The 27,300-nt window shown below is 29.1% G+C and overlaps 3 protein-coding genes across 26 annotated transcripts; 2 read left to right on the forward strand and 1 right to left on the reverse strand.

Annotated features, from left to right (window-relative positions):
- The first annotated feature begins 774 nt into the window (after nt 1-774).
- LOC119600779 (ribosome biogenesis protein BMS1 homolog) lies at nt 775-4,750 on the forward strand. Its single transcript, XM_037951289.1, has 3 exons — nt 775-2,165; nt 2,225-2,795; nt 2,940-4,750. Exons 1-3 carry the CDS (start codon nt 882-884, stop codon nt 4,616-4,618), a joined length of 3,534 nt encoding a protein of 1,177 aa, XP_037807217.1. The 5' UTR covers nt 775-881; the 3' UTR covers nt 4,619-4,750.
- On the reverse strand, nt 4,688-6,904 carry LOC119600780 (lebercilin-like protein). Of its 2 annotated transcripts, XM_037951291.1 has the most exons (7): nt 6,846-6,884; nt 6,657-6,728; nt 6,363-6,588; nt 6,051-6,307; nt 5,765-5,990; nt 5,057-5,698; nt 4,688-5,004 (listed from the first exon to the last, which is right to left on the reverse strand). In XM_037951291.1, exons 2-7 carry the CDS (start codon nt 6,722-6,724, stop codon nt 4,753-4,755), a joined length of 1,671 nt encoding a protein of 556 aa, XP_037807219.1. In that variant the 5' UTR covers nt 6,725-6,728; nt 6,846-6,884; the 3' UTR covers nt 4,688-4,752. The 2 variants fall into 2 exon arrangements, with proteins under 2 accessions (XP_037807219.1, XP_037807218.1); XM_037951290.1 differs by having other exon boundaries at nt 4,689-5,004; nt 6,657-6,904.
- Nucleotides 6,870-25,937, forward strand: LOC119600782 (putative uncharacterized protein DDB_G0291608). Of its 23 annotated transcripts, none has more exons than XM_037951307.1 (11): nt 6,870-7,122; nt 8,076-8,206; nt 15,722-15,787; nt 20,596-20,769; nt 20,894-21,227; nt 22,135-22,227; nt 22,703-22,777; nt 23,692-23,778; nt 24,003-24,253; nt 24,327-24,420; nt 25,707-25,937. In XM_037951307.1, exons 3-11 carry the CDS (start codon nt 15,759-15,761, stop codon nt 25,818-25,820), a joined length of 1,251 nt encoding a protein of 416 aa, XP_037807235.1. In that variant the 5' UTR covers nt 6,870-7,122; nt 8,076-8,206; nt 15,722-15,758; the 3' UTR covers nt 25,821-25,937. The 23 variants fall into 23 exon arrangements, with proteins under 23 accessions (XP_037807235.1, XP_037807227.1, XP_037807221.1 ...); XM_037951299.1 differs by lacking the exons at nt 6,870-7,122; nt 8,076-8,206 and adding exons at nt 8,848-9,077; nt 11,451-11,697; XM_037951293.1 differs by lacking the exons at nt 6,870-7,122; nt 8,076-8,206 and adding exons at nt 8,850-9,351; nt 11,451-11,697.
- The last annotated feature ends 1,363 nt before the right edge of the window (nt 25,938-27,300 follow it).

The raw sequence follows: 27,300 nt of genomic DNA on the forward strand, positions 1-27,300 counted from the left end.
GAAAAATATAAATGTAAATTTAAAGAAAATATGCAAAAGTTAAATATTAACTTGTTGAGAAAAGCCATTTTAAAATCATTTGAGTAGTATTGAAAATAGAAAACAGCATAACTTTTTCAAAACCAATTTTATTATGAATTAAGTTGAATTTTATTGTAATTACGACATATTTTATTAAATTTATTAATGAAGAACTGAAATTTCTGAAAGTCAATTTATATGGAGGCTAGATTTAAATATGAGCCGATTCTCTTAAAATTATAAGGAGGGATTTACTTCTATATTAATGTAATTTATGTTTAATTCCATAGTAATATTAATTTTTATTAGTTTAAATTAATTTGAATTGTGTTTTGCTGATATACGACAGCATTTAACTTAAATATGAACTCAAAAATTCTTATTCGGTGGGTACGGTTGTATAATGAACCGATTTGAACCATTTTCAATAGACTTCAACATTGGATCCAAGAAATGGATCCTTAATTTATTTTGGAAATTGCGACCATCAGTTTACAAGGTTTACAATGACGGACAGACGGGCGTCACTAAATCGAATAGTTTTGTAAAAGAAAAACTGCTAAATATTTAATAGATATTTAGATATTTATTAAAATTATTAAACATTTACTTTTGTTTACAAACATTTATGTTAAAAAAATACATCTCATACAAACAAATCATATTAATCGTAATAGATCAACCAAAATCTACTACATTTTTAAATAAAATACAACTCTGAACGTATGTTGACATTTTTTATTTTACAACAACAATACAAGACAAAAAGACATTTGCACGTGTAGTGTTTGGTAAAATTGAAAAGAATTTGTGAAAAGTGGGAAAATTTGTGAAATATTTTACAATAATTAAATATAACAATGCCTGAAGATGAAGGTATTGATAAAAAGAAATCCCATCGCGCTCGACAATCTGGCGTTAAGGCGGAGAAAAAGAAATTAAAAGCTAAAAAAGAGTCAAACCAAAAAGAACCCAACTTAACGGCACGCCAACGGAATCCCAAAGCATTTGCCATTAATTCAGCTCAAAGAGCTGAAAGAAACTTTCGGCGCAAAGAGGATATAACAGCAAAGAAGCAGCACATACCGGTTGTAGATCAAACTCCAGATGAGCCACCACCAGTATTGATAGCTGTTGTTGGTCCACCAAAGGTGGGCAAAACCACTTTAATTAACAATTTAATCAAAACATTTACAAAAACTAATGTGAATGATATTAAAGGTCCTATAACCATTGTTACTTCCAAGAAGAGACGCATTACCCTCTTAGAATGCAACAATGATATCAATTCCATGATTGATGTGGCCAAGTGTGCCGACTTGGTGTTGCTAATGTGTGACGCCAGTTACGGTTTTGAAATGGAAATTTTTGAATTCCTCAACATTTGCCAAGTTCATGGCATGCCCAAGATAATGGGAGTTCTTACTCATTTGGATATGATTAAAAATCCTAAAGCGTTAAGAAAACGCAAGAAGGAACTTAAACATCGTTTTTGGACAGAAGTTTATGATGGCGCCAAATTGTTCTATTTATCTGGTTTGCTTCATGGTGAATACTTAAGGAATGAAATTAAGAATTTGGGACGTTTTATATCGGTGATGAAGTTTAGACCCTTACAGTGGCGTGGAGCGCACAGCTATGTGATAGTAGATCGTGTGGAAGATATAACAAATACCGATACCATACGACGTAATCCGAAATGTGATCGAGATGTGGTATTGTATGGTTATGTTCGCGGTGTACCTTTAAAACAGGAACATATGGTTCATATAGCTGGTTTGGGCGATGTCCGCATTAATGAATTAAATGTTATACCAGATCCTTGTCCTTTGCCGGGCACTGAGAAGAAACGTACTTTGCTGGAAAAGGAACGTTTACTCTATGCTCCCATGTCTGGTGTGGGTGGTATTGTTTATGACAAGGATGCTGTGTATATAGAATTGCAAGGATCTCATAGCCATAAAGAGAAGACTGCAGATGCCACTGAACAGGAGGAATTGGTGGGAAAACTTATAGAAAAGAAACAGACGGTAGATGAACAAATTGATGAGCAAGAATTCCGATTGTTTTCTGATGGTCAAGCAATTAAATCAAAAGATTATGTGGATGAAGATGCTGAGAATAGTGAAGAGGAAGTTGAAGAGGTAAGTCTACACTATTTTTAACATGCAAAACATATTTATTAAAAATATGTAAATTCTAGGATGATTCTGGTGTTGATGATGACGAAGATTCAGATAGCAATGAAAAGGGAAATGAATTTGAGGCAGATGACTGGCGCAATGAAGATTCCGAAGAGGAAACTAAAGATGATGATAGCAACTCCGAACAGGATTCATCAGATGACGATGACTATCAAGATTTAGAAAAGATTACAAAAACTAAAAAAACGAAATTCAATGCTGACAGTGATGCTAGCGAAGACGAAAATGACATTGAAGATGATGAAGATGAAGGTAGCGATGATGATGCTGATCAGGAAGCTATTTTAGCAAACAGCATGAGTTGGAAAGAAAATTTAGCTGAAAAAGCTAGAGATGCATTTCTACAACGTCATTCAGAATCAAAGAACTTAATGCGTCTGGTCTATGGATGTTATCTTCAAAGTGAGCGCAAAAAGGATGAAGAAAATATGGATCAACAAGAATCGGAAAATTCCGATGATGACGAAATTGGTGGTCTCTTCAAGGTGGCGGCTAAAAAGCAAACACAAATGCAGAAAGATAAAGACATTCGTGATAAAGAGGAGTCGTGCTTTTTCCAAGATAGTTTTGGTAAGAATTTAATAAATATTTAATTTGTTAACTCATATCATAAAATCAAACCATTTAATCGAGATCACTTTGCTACCATTTACGGTTAATTTTTTCAAATTTTATAAGTCTTCCTACAATAACTATGTTTACAACCCCTTTTAGAAACGACTAGAAATTGGCTGGAGGATAGTAATAAAGACTTGATAAAGAACTGTTTTGTTACGGGCAAGTGGAAAGCTTCTGAAGATGCAGAAAATCTTTTACGATTAGATGACATGAGTGATGCAGAAAGTGAAGTTTATGGTGATTTTGAAGATTTAGAAACGGGTGAAAAACAAAGTGGTAAACCTCAAGATTTAGAAGAGGATGCTACCAAGAATGAAACGGAAGAATCTTCTGAAAATAGAAAACGTAAAATGACTCGTGTGGAGGAAGAAAATCTTACAAAAGCTGAAATAATGGCGAAAAAATTAAAGCTTAAGGCTAAATTTGATGCTGAGTACGATAATAAGGGAGAAAAAGAAGACGATGGCCGTATCACGGGTGACCACGATTACTATGAAAGCCTTAAAGCAGAAGCTCAAAAACAATCACAACTGAATAAAAGTGAATTTGAAAATCTTGATAACGATTTGCGTATACAAATTGAAGGTTATCGGGCAGGTTTATACGTGCGTTTGGGTTTCAAAGATCTACCAGCTGAGTTTATAGAAAACTTCGATCCCACATATCCTGTGTTGATTGGCGGTCTTAATATGTCAGAAGAAAACATAGGTTATGTTAACTGCAAAGTTAAGAAACACAGATGGTACAAAAAGATTTTAAAATCTGGTGATCCTATTATAATATCTATGGGTTGGAGACGATTCCAGACGGTAGCAGTTTACGCTAAAGTGGAAGATAATTTCCGTCATCGCTTTTTGAAATATACTCCCGAACACGTTACTTGCAGCATGACCTTTTGGGGACCAATTACGCCCCAAAATACTGGTTTCTTGGCTTTGCAAACTGTGCGTCATGATCAGGAGGAATTAAAAAGAATCGGTTTTCGTGTTGCGGCAACTGGTTGTGTTACAGAACTCGATAAATCGTGCCAAATCATGAAGAAACTTAAACTTGTAGGTCATCCTTTCAAAATCTATAAAAAGTCAGCATTCATTAAGGGTATGTTCAATACCAGTTTAGAAGTCGCTAAATTCGAAGGTGCTAAAATTAAAACCGTGTCCGGTATCAGAGGTCAAATTAAAAAGTCCCATCACACACCCGAAGGATCATTCAGGGCAACATTTGAAGATAAGATTTTGTTGAGTGATATTGTATTTTGCAGAACATGGTTCCGTGTTGATGTGCACCGCTTCTATGCTCCTGTTACTACACTTTTACTGCCACCAGAGCAAAAACTTTACTGGCAGGGTATGAAGACTTTGGGACAATTAAAACGAGAGCGTGAAATTAAAAATGAAGCTCAACCCGATAGTTTGTATACTGAAATCAAACGCACACCTAAGGTGTTTAAACCTTTGGTTATACCAAAGGCTTTACAAAGAGCTTTACCCTATAAGGATAAACCTAAAGCTGGTCCTCTAAATCCTAAAGAGAAAGAAGAACGCGTAGCTGTCATACGATCACCTCACGAACAAAAGGTTGCTAAATTAATGAACATGATTGAAACAAATTATCAAGAAAAGCGCAACAAGGACAGACATGACACCAAAGTACGCGTGAAGAAATTCAAGTTACAGAAAAAGGCCGAAGAACTTTCAAAATTGAAGCGACAAAAAGAGTTGCGTAAAAAGGTTTCCAGAGCTTTAAGTAAAATGAAGGGTAAACAAAGACAATAATAAAGAATCCCTGCCAGTTAAGATTACACGTGTGTCTTGTATGTAAATTAAGTTTGAAATATTTTATGTATAAAATTAATTTGTTTTATATATTTTTTGTATAAGAAAATAGAGAATGAATATTAAACATTATTTTAATCCTGACTCTTATTATCATCAATAGCTTTAAGAGCTGCCAAAAGTTTATGTTTACGATTACTGGGCACATTGTGTTCCGTTGCAATGCTATTTCTCTTTTTAGGGGTTTCATCACGCAAAACTCCATTAGTCGCTTGACGACAGAATGTATCCAAAAATGCTTCTCTTTCCTTGTAATCGTCGGATATTTGTTTTCGTATACTAGATATTTCTTCCTTCATGTTGGGTTTTTTGCCAACAGTGGATAACTGTAAAAAAAGTTAATCATAATCATTTTCATTAAAATCATTATTGACATACTTCAATTTTTTGAGTTTCTTCATAATAATCATCATTGTCTGTCCCATCTATATTTGTAACAAAATCTCTATTGACTTCCTTGTCATCATAATGGTTATCCCCCAAAATATCTGCAGATTTTATTACTTCTTCATGCTCATCGTCTTCATTATCATCATCATTTTCATAATCATCATCGTCTTCATAATCTTGACTAGTAAGCTTTTCAGATTGATTTTGTGTCATGGATGACAAGTTCGAATGTTGTTTCTGCATTAGTGTTGAATTAAAAGTATTTGCAGGTTTATAAACATCTTGTAGAGTGGAAGCATCTCCATCACCTTGATCAATACGTCTTAAAACAGCAATTGACTTGTTGGGTGGTGTTTGTTGTTTTGAAATGTGCTGTATCACAGTAGTTGATGTGGAAGAGACTGTCAAATGATTTTTATTTGTTGTATTCTTAATTGATCGAGTGGTACGTTGAATCATATTATTGGTGCTGTGCGTTGATCTTTGACTGTTTGGTACTTCTATTTCATCGGTAATTTCTGCATCAGTGATATTCGCAAATGAATACTTGTCAATTTCTTTTTCATCTTTTGAGCTTTCATAATTGCCGCCTTTATTGCGTCTTAAGTTAAGATTGAATTTTTCTTGTAGCTATTTGAAATTTGATTTTTTAAATTTAAGACATTTATTAAAATGTAAGAAATTTAATATATTTACCTGTAATTCCTCCAGTTTGCGATAGCCAGACAACTCCAAACGTGCCTTTTCTAATTTCATTAAGATATCTTTATTTTTCTTTTGTTCCGTTTGTAACTGTTGTTTCGCTTGTTTGGCTTCCAACTGCATTTTACGAGCCATCATTTTCATATCGTTATCTTTCTCTTGTAAACGAGTTTCCAACATTTGTAATTTTTCACTTAAACGTTGACGGTCTTCCAAATTCCTGTAAAAGTACATTTAACAATTGTTAAGACTGTTAAATTTAGCACAATAATTTCATTACTTGTCCTTATTTAATTGTATATAGTATTTATTCTGATCACTTAGAGATAGTATAACAGCCTCCTTTTGTTTAAGCTTGTGTTCAAGTTCCTTGTTAACAGCTTGAAGATTGCGATATTTTGATTGCCATACACGCAACTCTTCTGCATGTGAATGTAATAATTGAGGAAGCTCTGCATTGGTAGATTCGTATTTGGATAAAGCAGAATCCTGACGTTTATGTAAGGTACGCAAAATACGATTTTCGTGGGCCAATTCCTAAAAAATTTATTAGCTCCTTAATAATTTCGATAGATATATAAAAAATACTTACAGCTATAGTTTGTTGGGCATCAGCCAATTGATTCTGATAGGTTTTCATTCTCAAACGTCGTGCAGATAAAACTCTTTGCCTCACTTCATTAGTGGCTGGTATAATAGCAGGTTGTCTTGTTCCACTTTTATTGTTTGCATTAGCAGTTGGTTTACGTCTGTATATTATATTGGCCGATCCTTTTGAACTATTCGAATACAGACTTTCACAGCTTTTAGCAGCGGTACTAAAAACAACAAACAAATAATTTATTTATTTAAAAATTCATTACTTCTCAATAGTTTTACAACGTACGTATTCATTTTTACTTCTTCTTCGGGTATAAGACTTAAAGCAGATGAGGCTTTACGCGGTGATACCATTTACCTGTATATAGTTTATAACAAATATATTGTATATTATATTTTATTTATATTTTGAAAAAATAAAATAAACTTATTTTTGTAAAATTGAGAAATTAAATTTGTTTGCTTTTTGTAATACCAAATTTCAATATTTTTTGTAGAACACAACAACTTTTTGATGGGGTTTCAATAGAAAACATGATGAGTTATTGAAAGTAATTTGACGCTTCATTGCATCTTGTTTATCACCTTGGTAAATCACCATAGTGACCAAACACCAAATGCCTAATGTGACGTCAGTAAAAACTGCATTTGATGTATTGCAATACAACTGGAAGGAATCCAAATATTTAGTATAAAGTTTTAACCGGAAATGGAGTATAATATATTTGTACGCACAGTGAGCTGGTTTAAAGGTATGTATATAATATCGAAACTTTACCATTAGTATAAGTATAGATTTTTTCTATAAATATTTCACTTTAAATTTCTAAAATGTTATATTCAATTGACCAAATGTTTTCAAACGTTGAAGTTGTGTAAATTGTCTTTGGTTTTTCTTTGTTTATGTATATTAGAAAATTCGAAATTATTGTCGAAAAAATACTGGTAAAATTATTTGTTAGTCGCCAGAAGAGTTACTTTACATTTCGATTCAAATTGGAAAGCTTTTTTCGCAAAAACTATCTATCTATGTATCTATCTATCTATCTATCTATCTATCTATCTATCTATCTATCTATCTATCTATCTATCTATCTATCTATCTATCTATCTATCTATCTATCTATCTATCTATCTATCTATCTATCTATCTATCTATCTATCTATCTATCTATCTATCTATCTATCTATCTATCTATCTATCTATCTATCTATCTATCTATCTATCTATCTATCTATCTATCTATCTATCTATCTATCTATCTATCTATCTATCTATCTATCTATCTATCTATCTATCTATCTATCTATCTATCTATCTATCTATCTATCTATCTATCTATCTATCTATCTATCTATCTATCTATCTATCTATCTATCTATCTATCTATCTATCTATCTATCTATCTATCTATCTATCTATCTATCTATCTATCTATCTATCTATCTATCTATCTATCTATCTATCTATCTATCTATCTATCTATCTATCTATCTATCTATCTATCTATCTATCTATCTATCTATCTATCTTTCTATCTATCTACCTATCTATCTATCTATCTATCTATCTATCTATCTATCTATCTATCTATCTATCTATCTATCTATCTATCTATCTATCTATCTATCTATCTCTTTTGGTCTTTCTATTACTGTTCAAATTTTGTTCGCTTCGACTGTATCAATCTATTCTTCTTTTCAGATACATTCATAACAAAACAATGGGTCGTATTAAAACTAAATTCGCCTTACTATACTGTCAAATTTATCCGATACTTTACAAGCAATGAGTGAGAGAAGAATTCAAGTTGGAATTTTGTGCTCATGAGAAAGGTATTTATTTTATTTCCCATGTAAATTTGTATACAAATTAAATGCGGTGAAGTAATGTTTTAATAAGCAATTGGGAGTTTCCACAAAAAAATGTATATTGTAGATACCGGTAATAAAATATTCCGTGATGGAACTTTACAATTTTAAAATGACTTTTTAAATATATAACTAACGATTTTAATTTATATTTGAGGTGTGGAAATATTAACGTTTGAAATTATGCTAAATTTTCCAGAGTTTCTTACGATTTTGGGTTAATAAGCTTAGCATATTTTATAAATTATATAGCATATTTCAAGATATAGAGAGTCATAATGGGTTCAATTTATTCTCATTTAATTATTTTATTTAAATTTTATTCATATGAGAATTGAATCTGTTCCAATAATTTTAGAATTTGGCAAGGATTCTTCTTATGTGAATCAATATAAATTGTATTATTCATGTTTAATGAATTAAAATGTGTGGTCGGTTGGGTTTTATGAATTTCCCCCCAAAGAGAATAGAAAATTCTTGTAGTAAACAATAAAGATGAATTCGCCTTGAGTAAAGAAACAACACTCTCAACCCTCTCTGGTTGTTGGAACACACCAGTGCAAGAAGCACTGTGTGATGGAATTTCATGTTTTTTCAATTTTTCACATTTTAGTCTCAGTGCTCATGCGACGCGTATACAACACGTTTACGGGAGATTAAAGTAACAAATGCGATACGTGTTGATTGTGTAGTTTATATTTTGTTTAAATGGTTAAGTGATTAAATGAAGGAAAATCAAATGGTTTCCTCGCCCAAAAAATACACACTTGCCGTATGTACCAATGAAAAAGTGAATGAAAGAAAAGAATTATAAGAAAAAATACAACAAAAAGAAGTATGTAATTAAAAGTGCGTTTAATTTTATATAAAAAAAAAAAATAAAACACAAATATTTTTCAACAAAATTATCTGTGAAAATTGTGTAGCAAGAAAAATTCCAATAAAAAATATATTCACAATTGTTGGCAGATAACGAACGCATTCAAATACGAAAACAAGAAGTGAAAATTTAATTTCAAAAGTAACTGGGATGCAAAATACGTAAAAGTGAAAAATCGATCTGCACTTTTAGAGTAAAATAAAATAATTTTGTTTAGTTGTTGGTGTTTGTGTGTATCTCAATCAAAAGTTATTGTTGTTGTATATATCTTTAATAATGTTTAGTTAACGGTAAACAAAAGGAAAAATACATTTCGTAATATTTGCAAAAGCAATAATAAACAATATGCTTTAATAGCCATAGAAATAATGGAAATTGTTTAAAGTTTATTTAACAAAATAATAAAATCTTTATAAGTTTTTGTCTAAAGATTAAAGTTTTATCAAAATTGGATAGAGTTTTTGGTATGCAGCTTAGGAAAAAATCATTCTACAAATTTCCCTAAAAAAAACTTTTAAACGTCATACATTTTGATAATTTACTATTGCCGCATATTTCCTTCTTTTTTAGCTTTTCTCTAATTTTAACTCTCTGTCATCTTTTGCTCTCTTTTAAAGAGCAGTTATTAACCCACTATTGGAAAAACCATTACGTTAACAAATAAATCGTTTTGTAAATTTTAAAAATTAAATTTAAAATTCTGTTTTTTTAAGCTTAAATCGAGTATATATAAGTTTAAGTCATGCCGTATGTAACACATTGAAATATTGTACGTGATACCGCAAAGTGTATATGTATATTTCGGGTCCTTAATGATTCTAACACGATCTATTACCGCCCGTCCTCTTTCGTAAAGACGACCTTTTAATATCTATGTATATATGACGAGTGGGTAAAGTCAAGAAGACAAGAAAAGAAATTTTCGTTTAGCCGGTTTTAATGGGCAAGTTTTTATCCTGAAAACAGAGATTTTGGCATAAAATAAATTTTAGAACTTTTAACTAATTTATGTAAGTTTTATTAAGAAACATATGTATGTTTGACAGATTGTGCGGAACTAAAAGAGTTTCAATTTAAGTTGCCCAAAATCACCCCCCTACACATTAAAGGGTTAAATGAACAAAACATGAAATAGAAAAATTGTATACGAAAAATACACCAACACAAAACTAAAAAAAAAAATAAAATACGAAAAACAACAATAAATATGTACAACAAAAAAGCAACGTGATTAGTCATCCATAAGATACAAGTTTAAAAAAGAGTAAATATTGTACAAACGAATGAACGGACTGAGTATGTATATGAAGCAAAGATACGCAACGTGTTTCATTCAATACTTAGCTTAGCTTTAAGTTTTGAAAAAACTAACAAAATTATACTTTGTACATTATACAGATTCATAGTCTTTCTATAAATATTTACCTTAAAGAGTCTTGGCCATCTCAAACTAAAAAAGTAAAAATTTAATTACAAAAGATAATTACAAAAAAAAAAAAAACTAATTACTTTAATTATAATAATAATCTCAAGTTATAGGTACATTGTGTTTAAAAGATTTGTTTTTGTTGAAACATGTAAGCGCGCTCTTCAAAAAATATTAATATTAAAAAAGTAAATTAAAACAAAATAATTGATTCTACAACAACTCACATCATCTAGAATTGTTTTCAATATTACAATTTGTTTTAAATGCAATTGAGTGTGAGTGAATTGAGATTCTAATTGCAAGCAAAATTATTAATATTAAACAAACTAGACACATATGTAACTACATACATACATATGTATGTAGGTAGTTAATAAAACTATTCAATATGTATCGGCTGAATTTCTCTTTATAGTTTTTATATATTTTTTATTATTGTTGTTTTATTTTGCTGCCGTTTAGAAAAAAAGAACAAGAAAAACCTGTTGGCGTTGGTGTTGTTTCTATGACCTCCACTCACCTAAATAAGGCTTGTAAAGTCAATACGATGTATTACAGCGGCTTTAAGTGCCAGTGGTTATAGAAATTATTCCAATATAGAAAATAGTTTTAATACGATTGCTACAGCGGCACACTTACTATTCTAAATACGGTACGTGCATAGTACAATAATGACAAGTTCAATGTATCTGTAGAAATACCTTTAAGATACATACATACATATGTTTGTATAAACTGTGCAGTTAGTGAAGTGTATTTATTACTCTATTAAAAGTGATTTTTTCCCTGCAACATTAACAAACAACAACAACAATAACTACTGTTTACAAAATACATACTACAATACCCTTATAACTTGAAAACAAAATTAAAATAAAAAAAAATTTTAAAATTCTTAGTAAATAGGTTTGGTTTGTGTTAAAAACAGCATTTTATTAACTAACTTCTACAAACGTGTTTATAAAACTTTTATTGTTTGCTGTCTGACATACGTCCACGTTGTCGTCATCAGTAACAACATCAAAATTACAAAAAAGAACTACAACAATATAATAATATCAACATAATGACACGCCTTACCGAAGAAATGGTCATTGCTAGATCCAAACAATCGGATTTGAGCTCTATTAAAAAACTTAATTGTTGGTAAGTTTGTTGTTATTATTGTTTTAACTTTTAATGTTGCCTTTATTCATTATTTATCTGTCGTTGCAGTTTTATTTATATCTACACTATACTATTTTTCCATGTCTCATCTCATATTGTAATTTGAATCCAAATTGAGTATATGCAACAAGCCTTTTTTGTTGTTGTTTTTATTATTATTGTTGGGCTGTGAAATGTTTGTTGTAATGCGGTGTAACGATGTTAATGATGATGATCTTTTGTCCATTATTCTCGGTGCAATATGTAACGCTTCGTTGCATATTATATCTTTATAAACATATAGTGGGAACGTTCAGTGAGTGTTAGATGAAATCCTACAGAGAGTTTGGATTTAACGTTTACCACAAATGTGGCTTTTTATATGTAGTTACTAGCGAATTTTGATGAATAATTCAGAATTGTTTCTTATAATATTTAACAATTTTAAAAATTATTTAATTAAATTTAAAAAAATTGTATAGTTAGATCCAGATTTATTAACCGAAATAATACAGAATCTTAAAGCTAACATTTAAAACTTGCGTCAAACCAGTTTGAAAATAATACTTTTTAGTAAAATTGTCTAGTCTATATTCTAGTCTATAGACTAGACTATAGACTAGACTATAAACTAGACTATAGACTAGACTATAGACTAGACTATAGACTAGACTATAGACTAGACTATAGACTAGATTATAGACTAGACTATAGATTAGACTATAGACTAGACTATAGACTAGACTATAGACTAGACTATAGACTAGACTATAGACTAGACTATAGATTAGACTATAGACTAGACTATAGACTAGACTATAGACTAGACTATAGACTAGACTATAGACTAGACTATAGACTAGACTATAGACTAGACTATAGACTAGACTAGACTATAGACTAGACTATAGACTAGACTATAGACTAGACTATAGACTAGACTATAGACTAGACTATAGACTAGACTATAGACTAGACTATAGACTAGACTATAGACTAGACTATAGACTAGGCTATAGACTAGACTATAGACTAGACTATAGACTAGACTATAGACTAGACTATAGACTAGACTATAGACTAGACTATAGACTAGACTATAGACTAGACTATAGACTAGACTATAGACTAGACTATAGACTAGACTATAGACTAGACTATAGACTAGACTATAGACTAGACTATAGACTAGACTATAGACTAGACTATAGACTAGACTATAGACTAGACTATAGACTAGACTATAGACTAGACTATAGACTAGACTATAGACTAGACTATAGACTAGACTATAGACTAGACTATACACTAGACTATAGACTAGACTATAGACTAGACTATAGACTAGACTATAGACTAGACTATAGACTAGACTATAGACTATAGACTAGACTATAGACTAGACTATAGACTAGACTATAGACTAGACTATAGACTAGACTATAGACTAGACTATAGACTAGACTATAGACTAGACTATAGACTAGACTATAGACTAGACTATAGACTAGACTATAGACTAGACTATAGACTAGACTATAGACTAGACTATAGACTAGACTATAGACTAGACTATAGACTAGACTATAGACTAGACTATAGTATAGACTGGGCAGTTTATAAGATAGGGAAAGTACCGAAAATGTCGCAGGGGTACCGCAGTATTTTATGGAATCAAAATGTACTGAAGTACTGAATTTTCCATGCCTGATTCAGACTATATTTCAACACTCTTTTTATTCTGTTTAAAACGGACCCAATTTGGTGGAAGTGGAAATAAATGTATTTAGTACAACATGTAATAACATTTACTTGTCACGTTTCTTATGTCGGATCGTTTCAACACCTTTTTTCTTAGCAATTCATTATTTATTTGCCATGTGTCCCCATGATGTGTCCAATATTAATACATACATACATATGTATGTATTATACGTGTTAATAAAAGTGCACCGTAGTTATTTTAAACATAGTTCCAATGAATTACATTACATCCGGTAAAATAAAGGGATTTTAAATTTTTCAATTATTTACACATTGTTTAAAATCATTCAAATAAAAATGCTAAAACAAATAAAATGTTAACCCTAATTAATTGAATTCAATGTTATTCTTTAGAATAAACGTTATTTAAGGTATGCTTACACAATGTTCAAATATTTGATGAAAAGTACGTGACCACTAACGAAATTAATATTTCACTTATATTTAAATAAGATTTTATAATGTTTATGTAGAATTGTATTAAATTAATTTTCAAATAATATTTAGGGTAATGTCTAGGGTTTTGATAGAGTAAACGGTGTTCATTGGAGTAAACATACCCTTTATCAATTCTTAAGGTTCATTTAAAATTATATATTATTTAATTATATACAGTAGGTGGGTACCAAATACAAAATTGTCAATGTTCCAACAATATAACCGAATCTTTCAAACATTTTTCCAGTTAAGGTTTGGTTTAACGTTAGTGGTTAAACGAGTTCTTGTATGTATCGGTATATGAAACTTCTTTCAATTTTTTTATCTGTCGTTTCCTACAAATTATTTAATTACATTTTAAATGTATATTTTGAGATGTAAATGTTTATGGTTCGCTAACAAGCACTTTGCCACTTAAACTCGCTTTTCCAAGCATAAAAAATCAAGTAAAATAAAGACCGCTTCACAGTCAGAGGTGAAAGAAAGAAAAATAAACCAAGAAAAGAGGAATTAAAAAGAACATTTAAAGTTATTATTAAACAAGTAAGAAAGTATAGTCGGGCGAGGCCGACCATATGATACCCTACACCAGTTATGAATATTAAATGTGATTTATTTTTCATAATAAAGCATTTATCTTCAATATTCCCTTGTTCCGATACATTTATGCAATTTATGGATGAAAAACTAATTTTCTAAAAGAGGCTTTATATGGGGGCTAGGGGCAAATATGGACCAAGCCCGATAAAATTTTGTGAATATATTTATATTTACATAATATTTTATTGTGCTGAATTTCATCGCGATATTTGTGTTTATAAGTTAATTTGGGACATTCAAGTAATTTTCTGAAGGGGACTTTGTATGGGAGCTAGGGTCAAATGCGGCCCGATCTTTATGAAATTTGGCAGGGTCATCAAGACTTCTATAAAACTTAGTTGTGCCGTATATTATCGATATATCTGTATATTTAACATAATTATGAGCTCAGAAGCCCTTTTCGGGGGGTTCTGTTCTATGGGGGCTAGGTGAAATAATGGACCGATTTTAACCATTTTCAATAGGCTTCGTCCTTGGGTCAAATAAAATGTGCATGCCAAATTTCATCCAATTATCTTGAAAATTGCGACCTGTAGCTTGCGCACAAGGTTTACATGGACAGCCAGCCAGCCAGACGGACGGACGGACGGACGGACATAGCTTAATCGACTCAGAAAACGATTCTAAGCCGATTGGTATACTGGGTCTAGGACGAATATTTTTGTATGTTACAAACATCAGCACAAATCCAATATACCCTCCCCACTAAAGTGGTGTAGGGTATAAAAATATCTTGGAATGACCTGAATTTAGAAAATACAATATTTAGGGAAAGAAAAGATAAACTAGAGAATTTGCTTATTACAGAATAAATGCTAAAATATCCCTAGAGGGGATAAAGTATTCCCTCTTGTTATATTTCGGTACGATAATTTATAAAGCTATTCCGTTTAAAACTTTTGACACCAAAATCCCATCGGGATTCTTATATTTAAAAGAACCTAATAATATCTTTAAACAACAATTTTATTCTCATTGTCTAATTGTTTATAGTTTCGTGAACTTGTTTCTTTTTCCTTATCCATTAAACAACATTGAAAGAAATCGTGCTTAACCCACATCTTAAAAATTCACAACACCATATTTGTAGTATGTACTCTACTCTACTCTCAGATCAGATTTGATTTGATTTTACACTATTGTATGTTAAATTAGAGAAAAATAATTGTGTGTGAGTGTAATTTTATTATAAATTAATTTATTTATTTTCTACTATTTCCAGGGGAAGTGATCTCAGTGATGTTTCAATTATAAAACGAATGCGTGGCGTTGAAGTGTTGGCGTTAAGGTAAGTAATACTGACTCAAGTACTTGAGTTTAAATTTAATTTTTTAACCGGATTTTTTTGTAAAATTATAAGAAAATAATAGATTAAGCTATAAATTACCTTATAGCTTAATCGCATATTTACTGCGAGTATAATTGTTTTAAATAAAATTACGTTTTTTTCTATAACTTAGCGTGAAACAAAATCGAAATGGTAGAATTCTTTAAGGTATTGGATAATATTTTCGCTTACATTTCAAAATATAATACAATTTATATTCAAAATAATTGGCCACAACTTTTGATCCAAAATTTTCAGTTGTTTTTAAAAAACCCAGTAAAGAACACTTTTCTAAGATTTCTACATTTCGAGATATATCAGCCTAAGCTTAGTTATGTATTATGAAAGAACCATTGGATTCAAAAGGTTTAACCCTTTTTTTTACATACATATGTATGTATATCTTTCTATTTTGAGATATATTAAAATTAAGTTAAAAAAAATATCTAGTTTTTTTAATCCAATGGGTTCAAAATTTGTTGGATTGTGTTACTGATATTTCTAAAAGTGTTTCTCTAATTGCAGTTACCGTCTGTGTTGGTAAATTTTAATCTTCAACTGTCTGAAATCTTAATTATTGCCCACTTCTTTATTGGTTCAATTGAACTAATTTAATCCTTTGAAATATTTTTTAATAAAAACATTTTAATAATAAATTTATTTGCGGATGTGAATCATTCAAGTGAATAATAAACACTGCACTATAAATCAAATTCTAATAATAATAATAAAAAATATGTGGTTTTAAGAGATTTGCGACTTGAAAATCTCCTACAAAGCTGATGTCATACTACGTATTGGTTTAAAAAAACAACAAATAAATTTATCAAATAACTGTGTTTTTATATTAATACAAATATAAAACACCATTTGAGCGTAGGATTTACCGCCAAATATGGCGAAATAAAAAACAACTTTTAGGTTTATATCAAAATAAACAAGTGTTCAGTTTTGGTTAATATGTAGTTTGAAATAAACATAATTTGAATTTTTTATAGCCAAGGTCGTTATAAAAAATAAACAGTTGTTAAATACAATACTTTTTTTACCTTTTTCTCTAATTCTCTCAAATACTTTGAGACTTATTTATAGCCATATATAGTATAGTGTGAGTGTTTATTTTTTCTAATATTTTTGTTAATGTTAATAAATTAAGCCGAATAAATTTCAAGATTCATGTCATTGAACTTGTTCTTTTGCATTTTGTTTAAAATTATTTTCTATATTTAGTTGTGACACAGAATTTTATTAAACATTTAGTGGAGAAAAAAAAGGCACAATAAAATTAAGTAGACATACTACGTATAGTATAAGTAGCAAAATAAATTTATTACAAAACATTCTTAAGATATGTTTTTTTGATGAATAAGTCGAATTTTGAATACACTATACAATTTTGAAAAAATATTAGAGGTAATCATTTTTGTAGTTTATATTCAAGAATAGCAAATACCCTATAATGTCTTGCGACAAAACAAGATTAAACTTAGCAGTGTTGCCATACAAAACAACAGAAAATGTCACTGTTTGTTATCAAAACAATGCATGTTTTATAAAAAAGAAGAAGACAATTGTAAATTTAATATGAAAATTAATGAAAACTTAAATTTAAAACCAAAAAAAATTTATTTTGGTTGTGCATAATTTATACTAATCAATAAATAGAACATTTTAATGTTTATATTTATAAAAATTGTATTATTTTTTTTGCATCAGCTGTTTACACTTTTGCATTTCATGCTTAAGTTTAAACCACCTCCATTGGGCGCTTAAACTTCGCAGTGTTGCCATACAAAACAACAGAAAACTTCACTGTTTGTTATCAAAACAATGCATATTTTATAAAAAAGAAGAAGACAATTGTAAATTTAATATGAAAATTAATGAAAACTTAAATTAAAAACAAAAAAATGTATTTTGAAGTGTCCATAATTTATACTAATCAATAAATAGAACATTTTAATGTTTATATTTATAAAAATTTTATTAATTTTTTTGCATCAGCTGTTTACATTTTTGCATTTCGTGCTTAAGATTAAACCACCACCATTGGGCGCTTAAACTTGCAAACAAAATTAACTAATTGAGTACTCAAAAACATCTTTCGAGGATTAATTTTAATTTAATCGCTAATCTTTCACCTAAATATTGGCCCTAAATAGTTTACAAATCTAAGTTAAATCCAATAAAATGATCAAATACTGGCAATGTATTAAATGCAACGATTAACTTATAAAACCTAACCTCCTACATATAGGGGAAATTTTCAAATATTACATTTTATGAAATTAGATCACTGGGTATATTTTCATGCTAAAAACAACTATATTTCTTTATTTATACATTTTTAGTGTCTGTCTGTTTTATTTATTGGGGGTACAAGTTGTGTTTTGATTTTATATATTTTTTTTATTAAGTTTGTTTACATGCCTTTTGCCGGCTTTTCTTATAAATGTGTATGATGATGAGTACGTAGTATTCCGTTCCATACATATTGAAATAGGCAGACATGAAGGAGGTGGTGTAACACATCTAGATCAACTGTATAAATACTTAAAACTATAAATACGTTTATTATTGTTTTAAGTATTTAAGGCCTTAAACCAACTTAAAAAAAATTTTAATGGAAATATGTTTGACTGCATTTTGTTGCAATGTGTCGGTATTTAAAATAAACTATACGTTACAACAGTGACATCACAAATAGTTGGATATTATTATTTATTTAAAACATAAACTTGTACGGCCGACAATTGCCTTAACACCCAAATAGTACATATTTGTATTTTAAAGAAACTTGTTCCACCTTTACTTAGTTCTACTGTTTTTTTTTTTTTTTTTTTTTTTTTTTTGTTTTATAGTAGCTCAGTAACTTTTACTTTCTTTCTATAAAATATAGATACCATAGATACATATTTGTTTAAGAACTTGTTGATTTTCGAGTGCTTTGAATTTAAAAAATTGTATTTACTTTTTGTTTCTTTTGGTATTATGGTGCTTCTCTATCTTATCTCAATTGAATGAATGTGTTTAATGACGGCATTTTCAAGAGTTATCACTTTGTTTGCACACTCACACGAGTATGTTGTGTAGATTTTTGTAAATCTTGAAATTTTTTTTGATCTTAAAAACAATATATTAATGGTATTCACTAATTTTGTAGACCAGAATTTTGCGTACAGAATTAAATTCCTACATCACCTAGAGTATTATTTTTTAAAGGATATGAATTCACTGAAATCTCAACTCAGGTTTTCGAGATATATACTGCAGCCTAAAGTTTTTCTAAATATTCGATGCGTGTTAACAGCATCGTCTTTTAAACGACATTATAGACTAAAATACTTCAGAAGCCTGGTTTTAAAATCAAATTGGGAATCTTTAGAAAATATAACAAATTTAGAAAACATAAAAAATGGAAATGAAAATAAAAATTAATTAATCTATTATCGTAAAATTTTCGATACTTTGAATCTCCATACAAATCATTTTTATAAATCCACCAAAAGCCATGAAGAAGCAACTCGTTACCACGACAATTGAATCTTCGCTCCGGAACGGCCCGAGTCATACTCGGCCAAAGATTGTCAACCCAGCGACAGCTGTATCAACCGAAAGTTTTTTCCCCAGGAAAGAACTATCGGCCACAGTCGTACTGTTACAGCAACAACAAGAAACAACGCATTCTGGATACGAATTTCTTTTACAATCAATTTCTTCTTGTATTCCTGGTATAGAAATAAATTTCGTATGAAAATTAGTTTTTTAAATCATTGTTAAATTGTTATTATGAATAAGGGCCTAAATAACAAGTGGTATGAAATATTTAGCAAGCATATCGTATAAATAAATTCAAGATAAACAAGTAATAAATGTTTCATACTTGCCATTAATATTTGCTATTGCCTAAAGGCCTTATTATTATTTGTTTATAAATATTGATAAGACTTCTGAACTACTTATTAATTATAAATATGAATTATGTATAATACACTTGAACAATTCATTGATATTTGTTTTAGGATGGGTAACTTGACAAAACAAATATGTGACTCTTGAAAATAAAAAGTAAAATTGTCTATAATTATAAAACATTTTAGAGGATAAGAATCTTATCCATGACCTACAGCATACAGTTATCAAATGATCAAGCTCAGCAAATACAATTTTTTCTATTTGTTAGCTCTACTAAACAAACAACACAACAAATTAATTACTCAACAATTTTGGGAATTCTATATATTACAAATTTAGTACAATTGTACATTTCTATTCTTGTCAATGGTTTATGAAAATAGTTTTTCTCTTATTTATCTATTTAAGTTAATTTAAACAGACAATTTGTTATAAATTTACAATTTTATAAATGAAAAATCATTGAACTTCTTTTACTTTAAACGAATTTAAATTGAATTGAATTCATGTGTCACGATCTTGTTGAAATACAGTACATACTAAAATAAACACAATAAAAACAAGCAATTTCTTTCTTTAGTAAGAAGATTATTGACCCCAATTTACAGAGTACAAACAAAAACTATGTATGCTAGAGGTACATACAAACCAAAGAATAAAGAAAAACTTATTCTTTGTGTAAAATCAATTTTATAAAACCACAATTACCAGCAGTGATTCACTATATAATTGATGAATTCACAACTGTTTTATAAATTCTCTCTTTTTCTCTATATTTTCCCTTCCTTGACTTTTTTTTTGGTTTACCTCATTTTACCGTTATATTAATTTACTTGTTTTTCCTATATTTTCAGTGTCAATAAGATTAGTACGTTGCAACCATTTGAAGACTGCCTGAAATTACAGGAATTATATTTACGTAAAAACAATATACAAGATATAAATGAAATTGCATATTTGCAAAATCTTCCAAATCTTAAGTATTTATGGTTAGAAGAGAATCCATGCTGTGATCGTGCCGGAGCCAAGTAAGTAAACTTAATGAAAACATTTGAATGTTTATTTATACAAAATTATTTGCGAAGGTGTGAGAATTGGAAAAATAAACCTTCTTTTATTCATATTGACCTTGTTCGATTTGCCTCTTTATAGTTATCGTGCAATTGTGTTGCGTGCTTTGCCAAATTTAAAGAAACTGGATAATGTTGAAGTGACACAAGAAGAAGTTGATGAAGCTTCACGTGGTGGCAGCGGTGGTGGTGGAGTGGCTGTTGAAGATGATCCCTATGATGATGCCTATGAACAACAACAGCAGCAGCAACAACAGCAGCAACAACAATATGAACAGCAACAGTATCAACAACAGCAGCAGCAACAACAACAAAGACAACAGCAGCAACAACACCAACAACCACCACAGCCTCAACAACAACAGTATCAATCATCTCAGTATCAACAACGTCGAAGTTCAAGTCCACAAAAAGAGGTAATTAAGTAACAATAGCAGCAATAAGTTATAGACAAAAGATTTGAATAATTAATCTTATTGGGAAACTGCAAACTCATATTAATATTTCCAAATAAACAAATTCAAATTTAGCAATAACCTTTACCCATTTGCCCAAAAAGTTTGCCACACTAATCAAACTCCTCCACAATGTGAATTTTATAATATAGACTAACCAAATGTAGTTATGTTTACAACATTGTATTAAACAATCTAAAATCTTCGTTATGAATTCGATACTAATGATTTTTGCCTAAAGAATACGTTATTTTGATATTGAAAGAAACTTAATATTTGGCAGTTTATTTAAACGGTTTTTGTTAATTAAAGAAAACTTTCTCATTAGTGACAGATTTTCATTAACCTTAATTATTCTTGCAAACACAAAGTTGAAACTAAATTTTGTAGCACTCGTTATTGGGTCAACGTTAAATGACTATTGATTTATTGAAATGACTATAAGAAATTATATATTTTGGTCATTAGGTCATTTTTTTCATTACGAACATTAAGTTATAACAGAAGTAATCTTGATAAGTAAGACCAATATGAAAAAAATTGTTCATTAATCTTGAATTGAATTCATTTGAATAATTATAAAATTATATTCAATACATTTAAATTTCTCTTGTTATAGAATTTTTTCTATCATGCTTAAACATTAGTTTTTTGAGAATGTTTTTATGGAATGAAATGCAAAAACCTTAAGCCTTTAATTTTGGCTATTTTCATTTTTTGATTTTCAATAAATAAAATATAGTTAATTCTCCTTTTTCTAAATAATAAACGACGATAAATATTTATATATACTTTTTATTAACTATTAACATGCTTACAACTACTACTAACTTCTAAAAACGAAAAATTTAACAAAAAATAAAAAAAGCCTCCGCAACAAACAAGTCCTGCCACAACAGAAGACAGTGTAAGCGAAACAAATAATGCTAATGGGTCGTCTAAAGCCTCTACGCCATCTCAGGTATTCCAAATAAAAAAAAAAACTATAATAGATTTTATGAGTTGTTTTGTTTTGATTTGTTTTCTTTTTTTCTTCTAACAAAATTCAATACCATTTCACTTTTATTATTTGTTAGCAAAAGAAAATATTTGCATAAATTTTGTATTATTAAAGTTGTTTTGTTATTTATATAGTTTAATTATTCTTTTGTTTTGTATTTTTCAACTTTATATGGTTCGATAAATCCAAAGATTTATTTCATTTTGTGTTAAATATGTTGTCATTCCCAAATATAGTTTTGTGTTCTTAATAATTATTTATTTATTTAGACAAAATACTTGTTTATATAGCGTATGATTACGTTACGTTATTATTAATAAGAAATTATAATGATAATTAACGAATTCACGTAATCATCATTCATTTTCTGCACTAAAACATTATTAACCAGTTTCTTTGAAAACTGTTCTTTTCTTTCTTTTTTTTTCGCACACAGGAACAATTACACTCACCATCGCCAAAATATAATTCAACACCCAAAGAAAATCGTTTATCCTACCATCAATATGATGTAAGAGGAAATTTTTCTTTTATTTTTTTTTTTTTTTTAATTTATAATAGTAATAATCTCATCATCATCATCATTATCATTAGCATTATTATTCATGATCATGGTCATAAACTTTTAAATTTGCCATACCTACACATCATTAGTTGTTTTTGTTCATTAGTTTCTTTAAAGTGCGAATTGAATGATTTGTCATGAAAAATTTTTTATATTTTTTTCCATTGTACAAAAACTCATTTTATATTTGTCAAATATTAATAGGTCAAGTCACGCAATAATGGGGTGTCATTTTGATTCTATTTCTTGTTGTTGTTTGTCCATTGTTTTATAATATTATTTTAATTATAGCTGATGAAGAATATAACTAGAAATCCAAATGAATCATTTACCACATTTCTATATCAGATCGGTAACACACCATATTTTTACATACCGTTTAACGTTTTAACAAAGAAATTATTTATTTACATTATAATTTAATATAAATATGAGATTTTTTTCAATCTATTATTATAATGCTTTATAGTTTTTTTTTCTTTACTTTAACAAGTTTCATTTCAATTTCAATGGAGAATCTTGTGATTTGTATAAACTATTTATATACACCATTTCCCTAAGAAAGTAGTTAGTTTTTTAAAATCTAAGTTACTCCTAAAAGCCTGACCTTAAACTATAGCTATATCAAGTAGGGGATAAGTAATTAGATTAATTTAAATTATTAAGGCATACAAAATAATGTTTCAGATATTTTAAATTTATTATCACTAAACATTGACACCCATTGAAAAATTGCACTTAATTTAATTTAAACAAATTAATCTCAACAACTTGTTTTTGCTCATATTCTCATATTTATTTAACTCATACAAAAAAAAATACGTCATACTAATAATAACTGGCATTGAAAATACACACAGAGATCACCTGATACAGATCAGGAAAGTCCACATGGTGGAGGTTTTAGGGTACCTATACCACCCAGTGCTTCGACGCATTCCATGAAGGTAAGTACAGGAATTTGTTTTGAAGTTTTCATTTTTGGTTGCTCGTATTTTGCTATTTCTTTTTTTGGATTATTTATGGATTTTTATGTTGCGGGTTTTATTTTATTTCTACACGTTTTAACTATTTTTTTTACACCACCAGAACGAATATTTGTTTATGTATTCCTCTTTTGTTTTTTGTTTTCTTCTTTCCTTTTCCTTTTTTGTACAATTTTTTCCATAAGGAATACTATCAGTCTGATCGTCCTGCTTATCCTGCCCACTATCGTCACAGTCAAACCGATTTAACTGAATGGGATGAACATCATCAGCAACAGCATCACAGTAATCACAATCCTTATGGCAGTACGGCTGCCCTACATCACATGGGTCAAAGGCGTAGCGCCGGACCCGAGAGAACAGAACCTGTAGATCGTTATGCTTATAGAAATGGCAGAGAAAATGGTGATTGGGAGGATGAAAGACCAAGACCAAGGTAAGTAAAATTTTATAAATTATTATTTATTGTTTTGCTTTTTATTAACAAGTGCTTTTTTACGATGTTTTAGACGACCCGATGGCCGTTATGCCGATTCGGCTAGTACTGTTTCCACAGCGGTATTAAATCATTATAGTGGTTATCATAGGAGACCAATTAATAGAGTAAGTTCGTTAACACATTTCTAATAAATCTTTCTCAATTAAAAGTTGGAAGATTTTAATTAGAATTCAGAAAGTGGTTTTCAGATTAAGATTTTGTTTTGAAATGTTGAAAATTTTTGATAAAATTGAAATTCATAAAAAAGATAAACATTTTTATTTGAAATTTAGAAAAGCCCAATAAAAAAACTAAACAAATAGCTCTAGAACAAGTGAAAATGAAACACTTTAGACTCTTAAATAGCAATCATGGAACTTGTGATTTCGCGATTACTTCTAGAACTCTTTCTCTGGAACATTGTTGTGAATGATAAGTACCTCCTAGGAGTTGCGAATGATTCAGTTCTAGTTATACATTAGTACAACACATGTTCAATGGAACGCATATAAGTTTTGAAGCATCTGATTGGAACCGTTTGGAAAAATGTCAAAAAACATTTCCCCCTTCGATGTCATAAGAGGAGTCATCCCAACTAGATACTCCACCAAGGCATAACAGAAAGGATCTTCGTATGTACGAGGAACACATACGCAGATATGTGCAGGATCCATTAGATCAGACCTCGTATACGTCAGACCGTGCCGTCCCCAACGAATGTCCTACATGTGGTCAGAGTCCTCAGGACACCCACCACATTTTCAACTGTTCAGCCAATCCTACTTCACTCTGTCCAACGGATTTATGGACGCACCCAGTTGCTGCTTTAGCTGTTACAACAACAACAACAACTAGTGTCGACTCCATAACGATCCTACAGAAGCAATTTCGAAAGTGAAAATTTCGAATCAAATCGTTGGTTCTGACGTCAAAGCAGAACAAATGAGACAATTTTTCCTAGAAATGTTTCAAACGAAAACCTCAACAAAAATAGGCCATTTCCAAATAATAAGTGGTAAATCTGAATTAAACTATACGTTCCTAAAATCTGTTGAAAATTGTATAGTATAGCTGATGATTTCACTTTGAATATTAGTTGGGAAAAGTTAATAGTATATTAATTCTGAAAATTCGTCTACAACATTCCATAAAATAATTCTTTAAAAATGAATTCCTTCCTATATTACATACCATCACTACTTATTATTTTTATAAATTTTGAATTTAGAATGTATTTTTTTGCCCTTAATGTCCTTTGTACTTGTAAAATCTGATATAAATCATCTTTGGCAAACATTTTGATTGGCACTGTTAGTGCTTTACTGATATTTGATTAAATTTGTACAAGAACAATTTTTTTATTCTTATTAAACAACATTAATGACATTTTGATTTTATTCTATCTCCTTAGAGCTCCAACTTATTGTCGGCGACATTGTGTTTAGTTAAAGAATTGGACTATCCCAGCCTTGAAGTAGTTGAACATGCAGTACGCTGTCGCATTGATGAATTGTCTGCCGAATGATGATGAATAAGACGCATGCCCTCCTATTGATATGGATTAAATGCATGCTTAAATTTGATATTTTGCAAACATAAAAACTAATTGTACAATATATGGCTAAAATATGTTTTCGAATAATTTTCTTATTTTTCTACGATTTTATAGCAACAAACATTAATATTTAGTTTATTAATTCAGTTTATTGAATTTAATTCAAATTAACGGAATTTATTTTGAATATCAGTTACTATAAAATTTTGTTTTTCTTTTTATAATAAATTAAAATTAATACTATAATTTTGCTAATGCAACAAATTAATAATGAATAAAAAAAAAAACAAATTAGTTAGTTTAAACTAAATAATGAAATATAAAAACAATATTTAATACAATTAATATTAATGAAAGTAAACATGATAAAAGACAAAATATTCGCTTTAAAAAAAACTGTACTTATTAATTAAACTAAATTAATTTATTAAACATAAGTGGTGTAACTTTAATACCAATTTTTTTTTAAATTCTTATATTTATATTAAACAAAATAACTAGCAATAAACTAAATAAGAGTGAAGAATATACAAATACAGTTTATAAGAGATTTAAAACCCACAAAACAGTTGAATATAAACAAAAAGCTTGCCAATTATAAAAATATAAAAAAATAAGAAAAATAAATTAACAAACTAATCTACAAACAAAATGCTACTAAAAGTATTTATAGCAAATGATTATAAACGAAATTTTACAACAAAAATTAAACATAGAAACTAATAAATTGAAATAATAATCATTAATAAAAAAAGAAAAACACTTCCTCATCATAGTTAAATGTAAAAGCGGGGGCTCTTGCAATAACCGATGAACATATAAAGATTTGAATATATAATTTGAAAAAAAAAAAAAATAATTGTATTTTATTTACTATATAATAATAGTTATATTAACGTACAAATCCTATTCTAAAATTTTGATTTTAATTAATTTTTTTTTATTATAAAGTAATTGTTGTGTTTTTCTTTTAAACTTTTACTTGTTTTTGTTTATAATGAAATGGCACAATTTCTATAAAATTTATAATAATTTTATGTAAATATATATTTTAATAATTTCAATTTGATTTTATTTAAACACAAAAAAACAAACAAACTCTAAACGTCCAATATTTGATAAATAAAACAAATTCACAACTACTTACAAAACTAATCATTGTAAAGAGAAGATTTATTTATTTAATAGTTGTTGTAACAGTTTTGCTGTTGTTGGAAGTTGTTTCCTGGAGGAAAAACTCTCGAAGGAAAAGCTATTGCTTGCTGGGAAGACAATCATTGGTCGTTATACATACAATTTCTTGCTGAAAGATAAAGTAATTTATAAACAAATGTAACAGCATTATTGTTTAAAACATTTAACATGAACAGTATAACATTATGTTCTGTTATAGTTTATTTTATTATAGCATTGTCTGCTTTATGTGGGTATAACAGTGGTTTGTGTTTTT

The sequence above is a fragment of the Lucilia sericata genome, unplaced genomic scaffold (genome assembly GCF_015586225.1).
Source record: "Lucilia sericata isolate MDLA Ls3-8-SP2 unplaced genomic scaffold, ASM1558622v1 Contig000120F_arrow, whole genome shotgun sequence".
In the NCBI taxonomy this organism is placed as follows: domain Eukaryota; kingdom Metazoa; phylum Arthropoda; class Insecta; order Diptera; family Calliphoridae; genus Lucilia; species Lucilia sericata.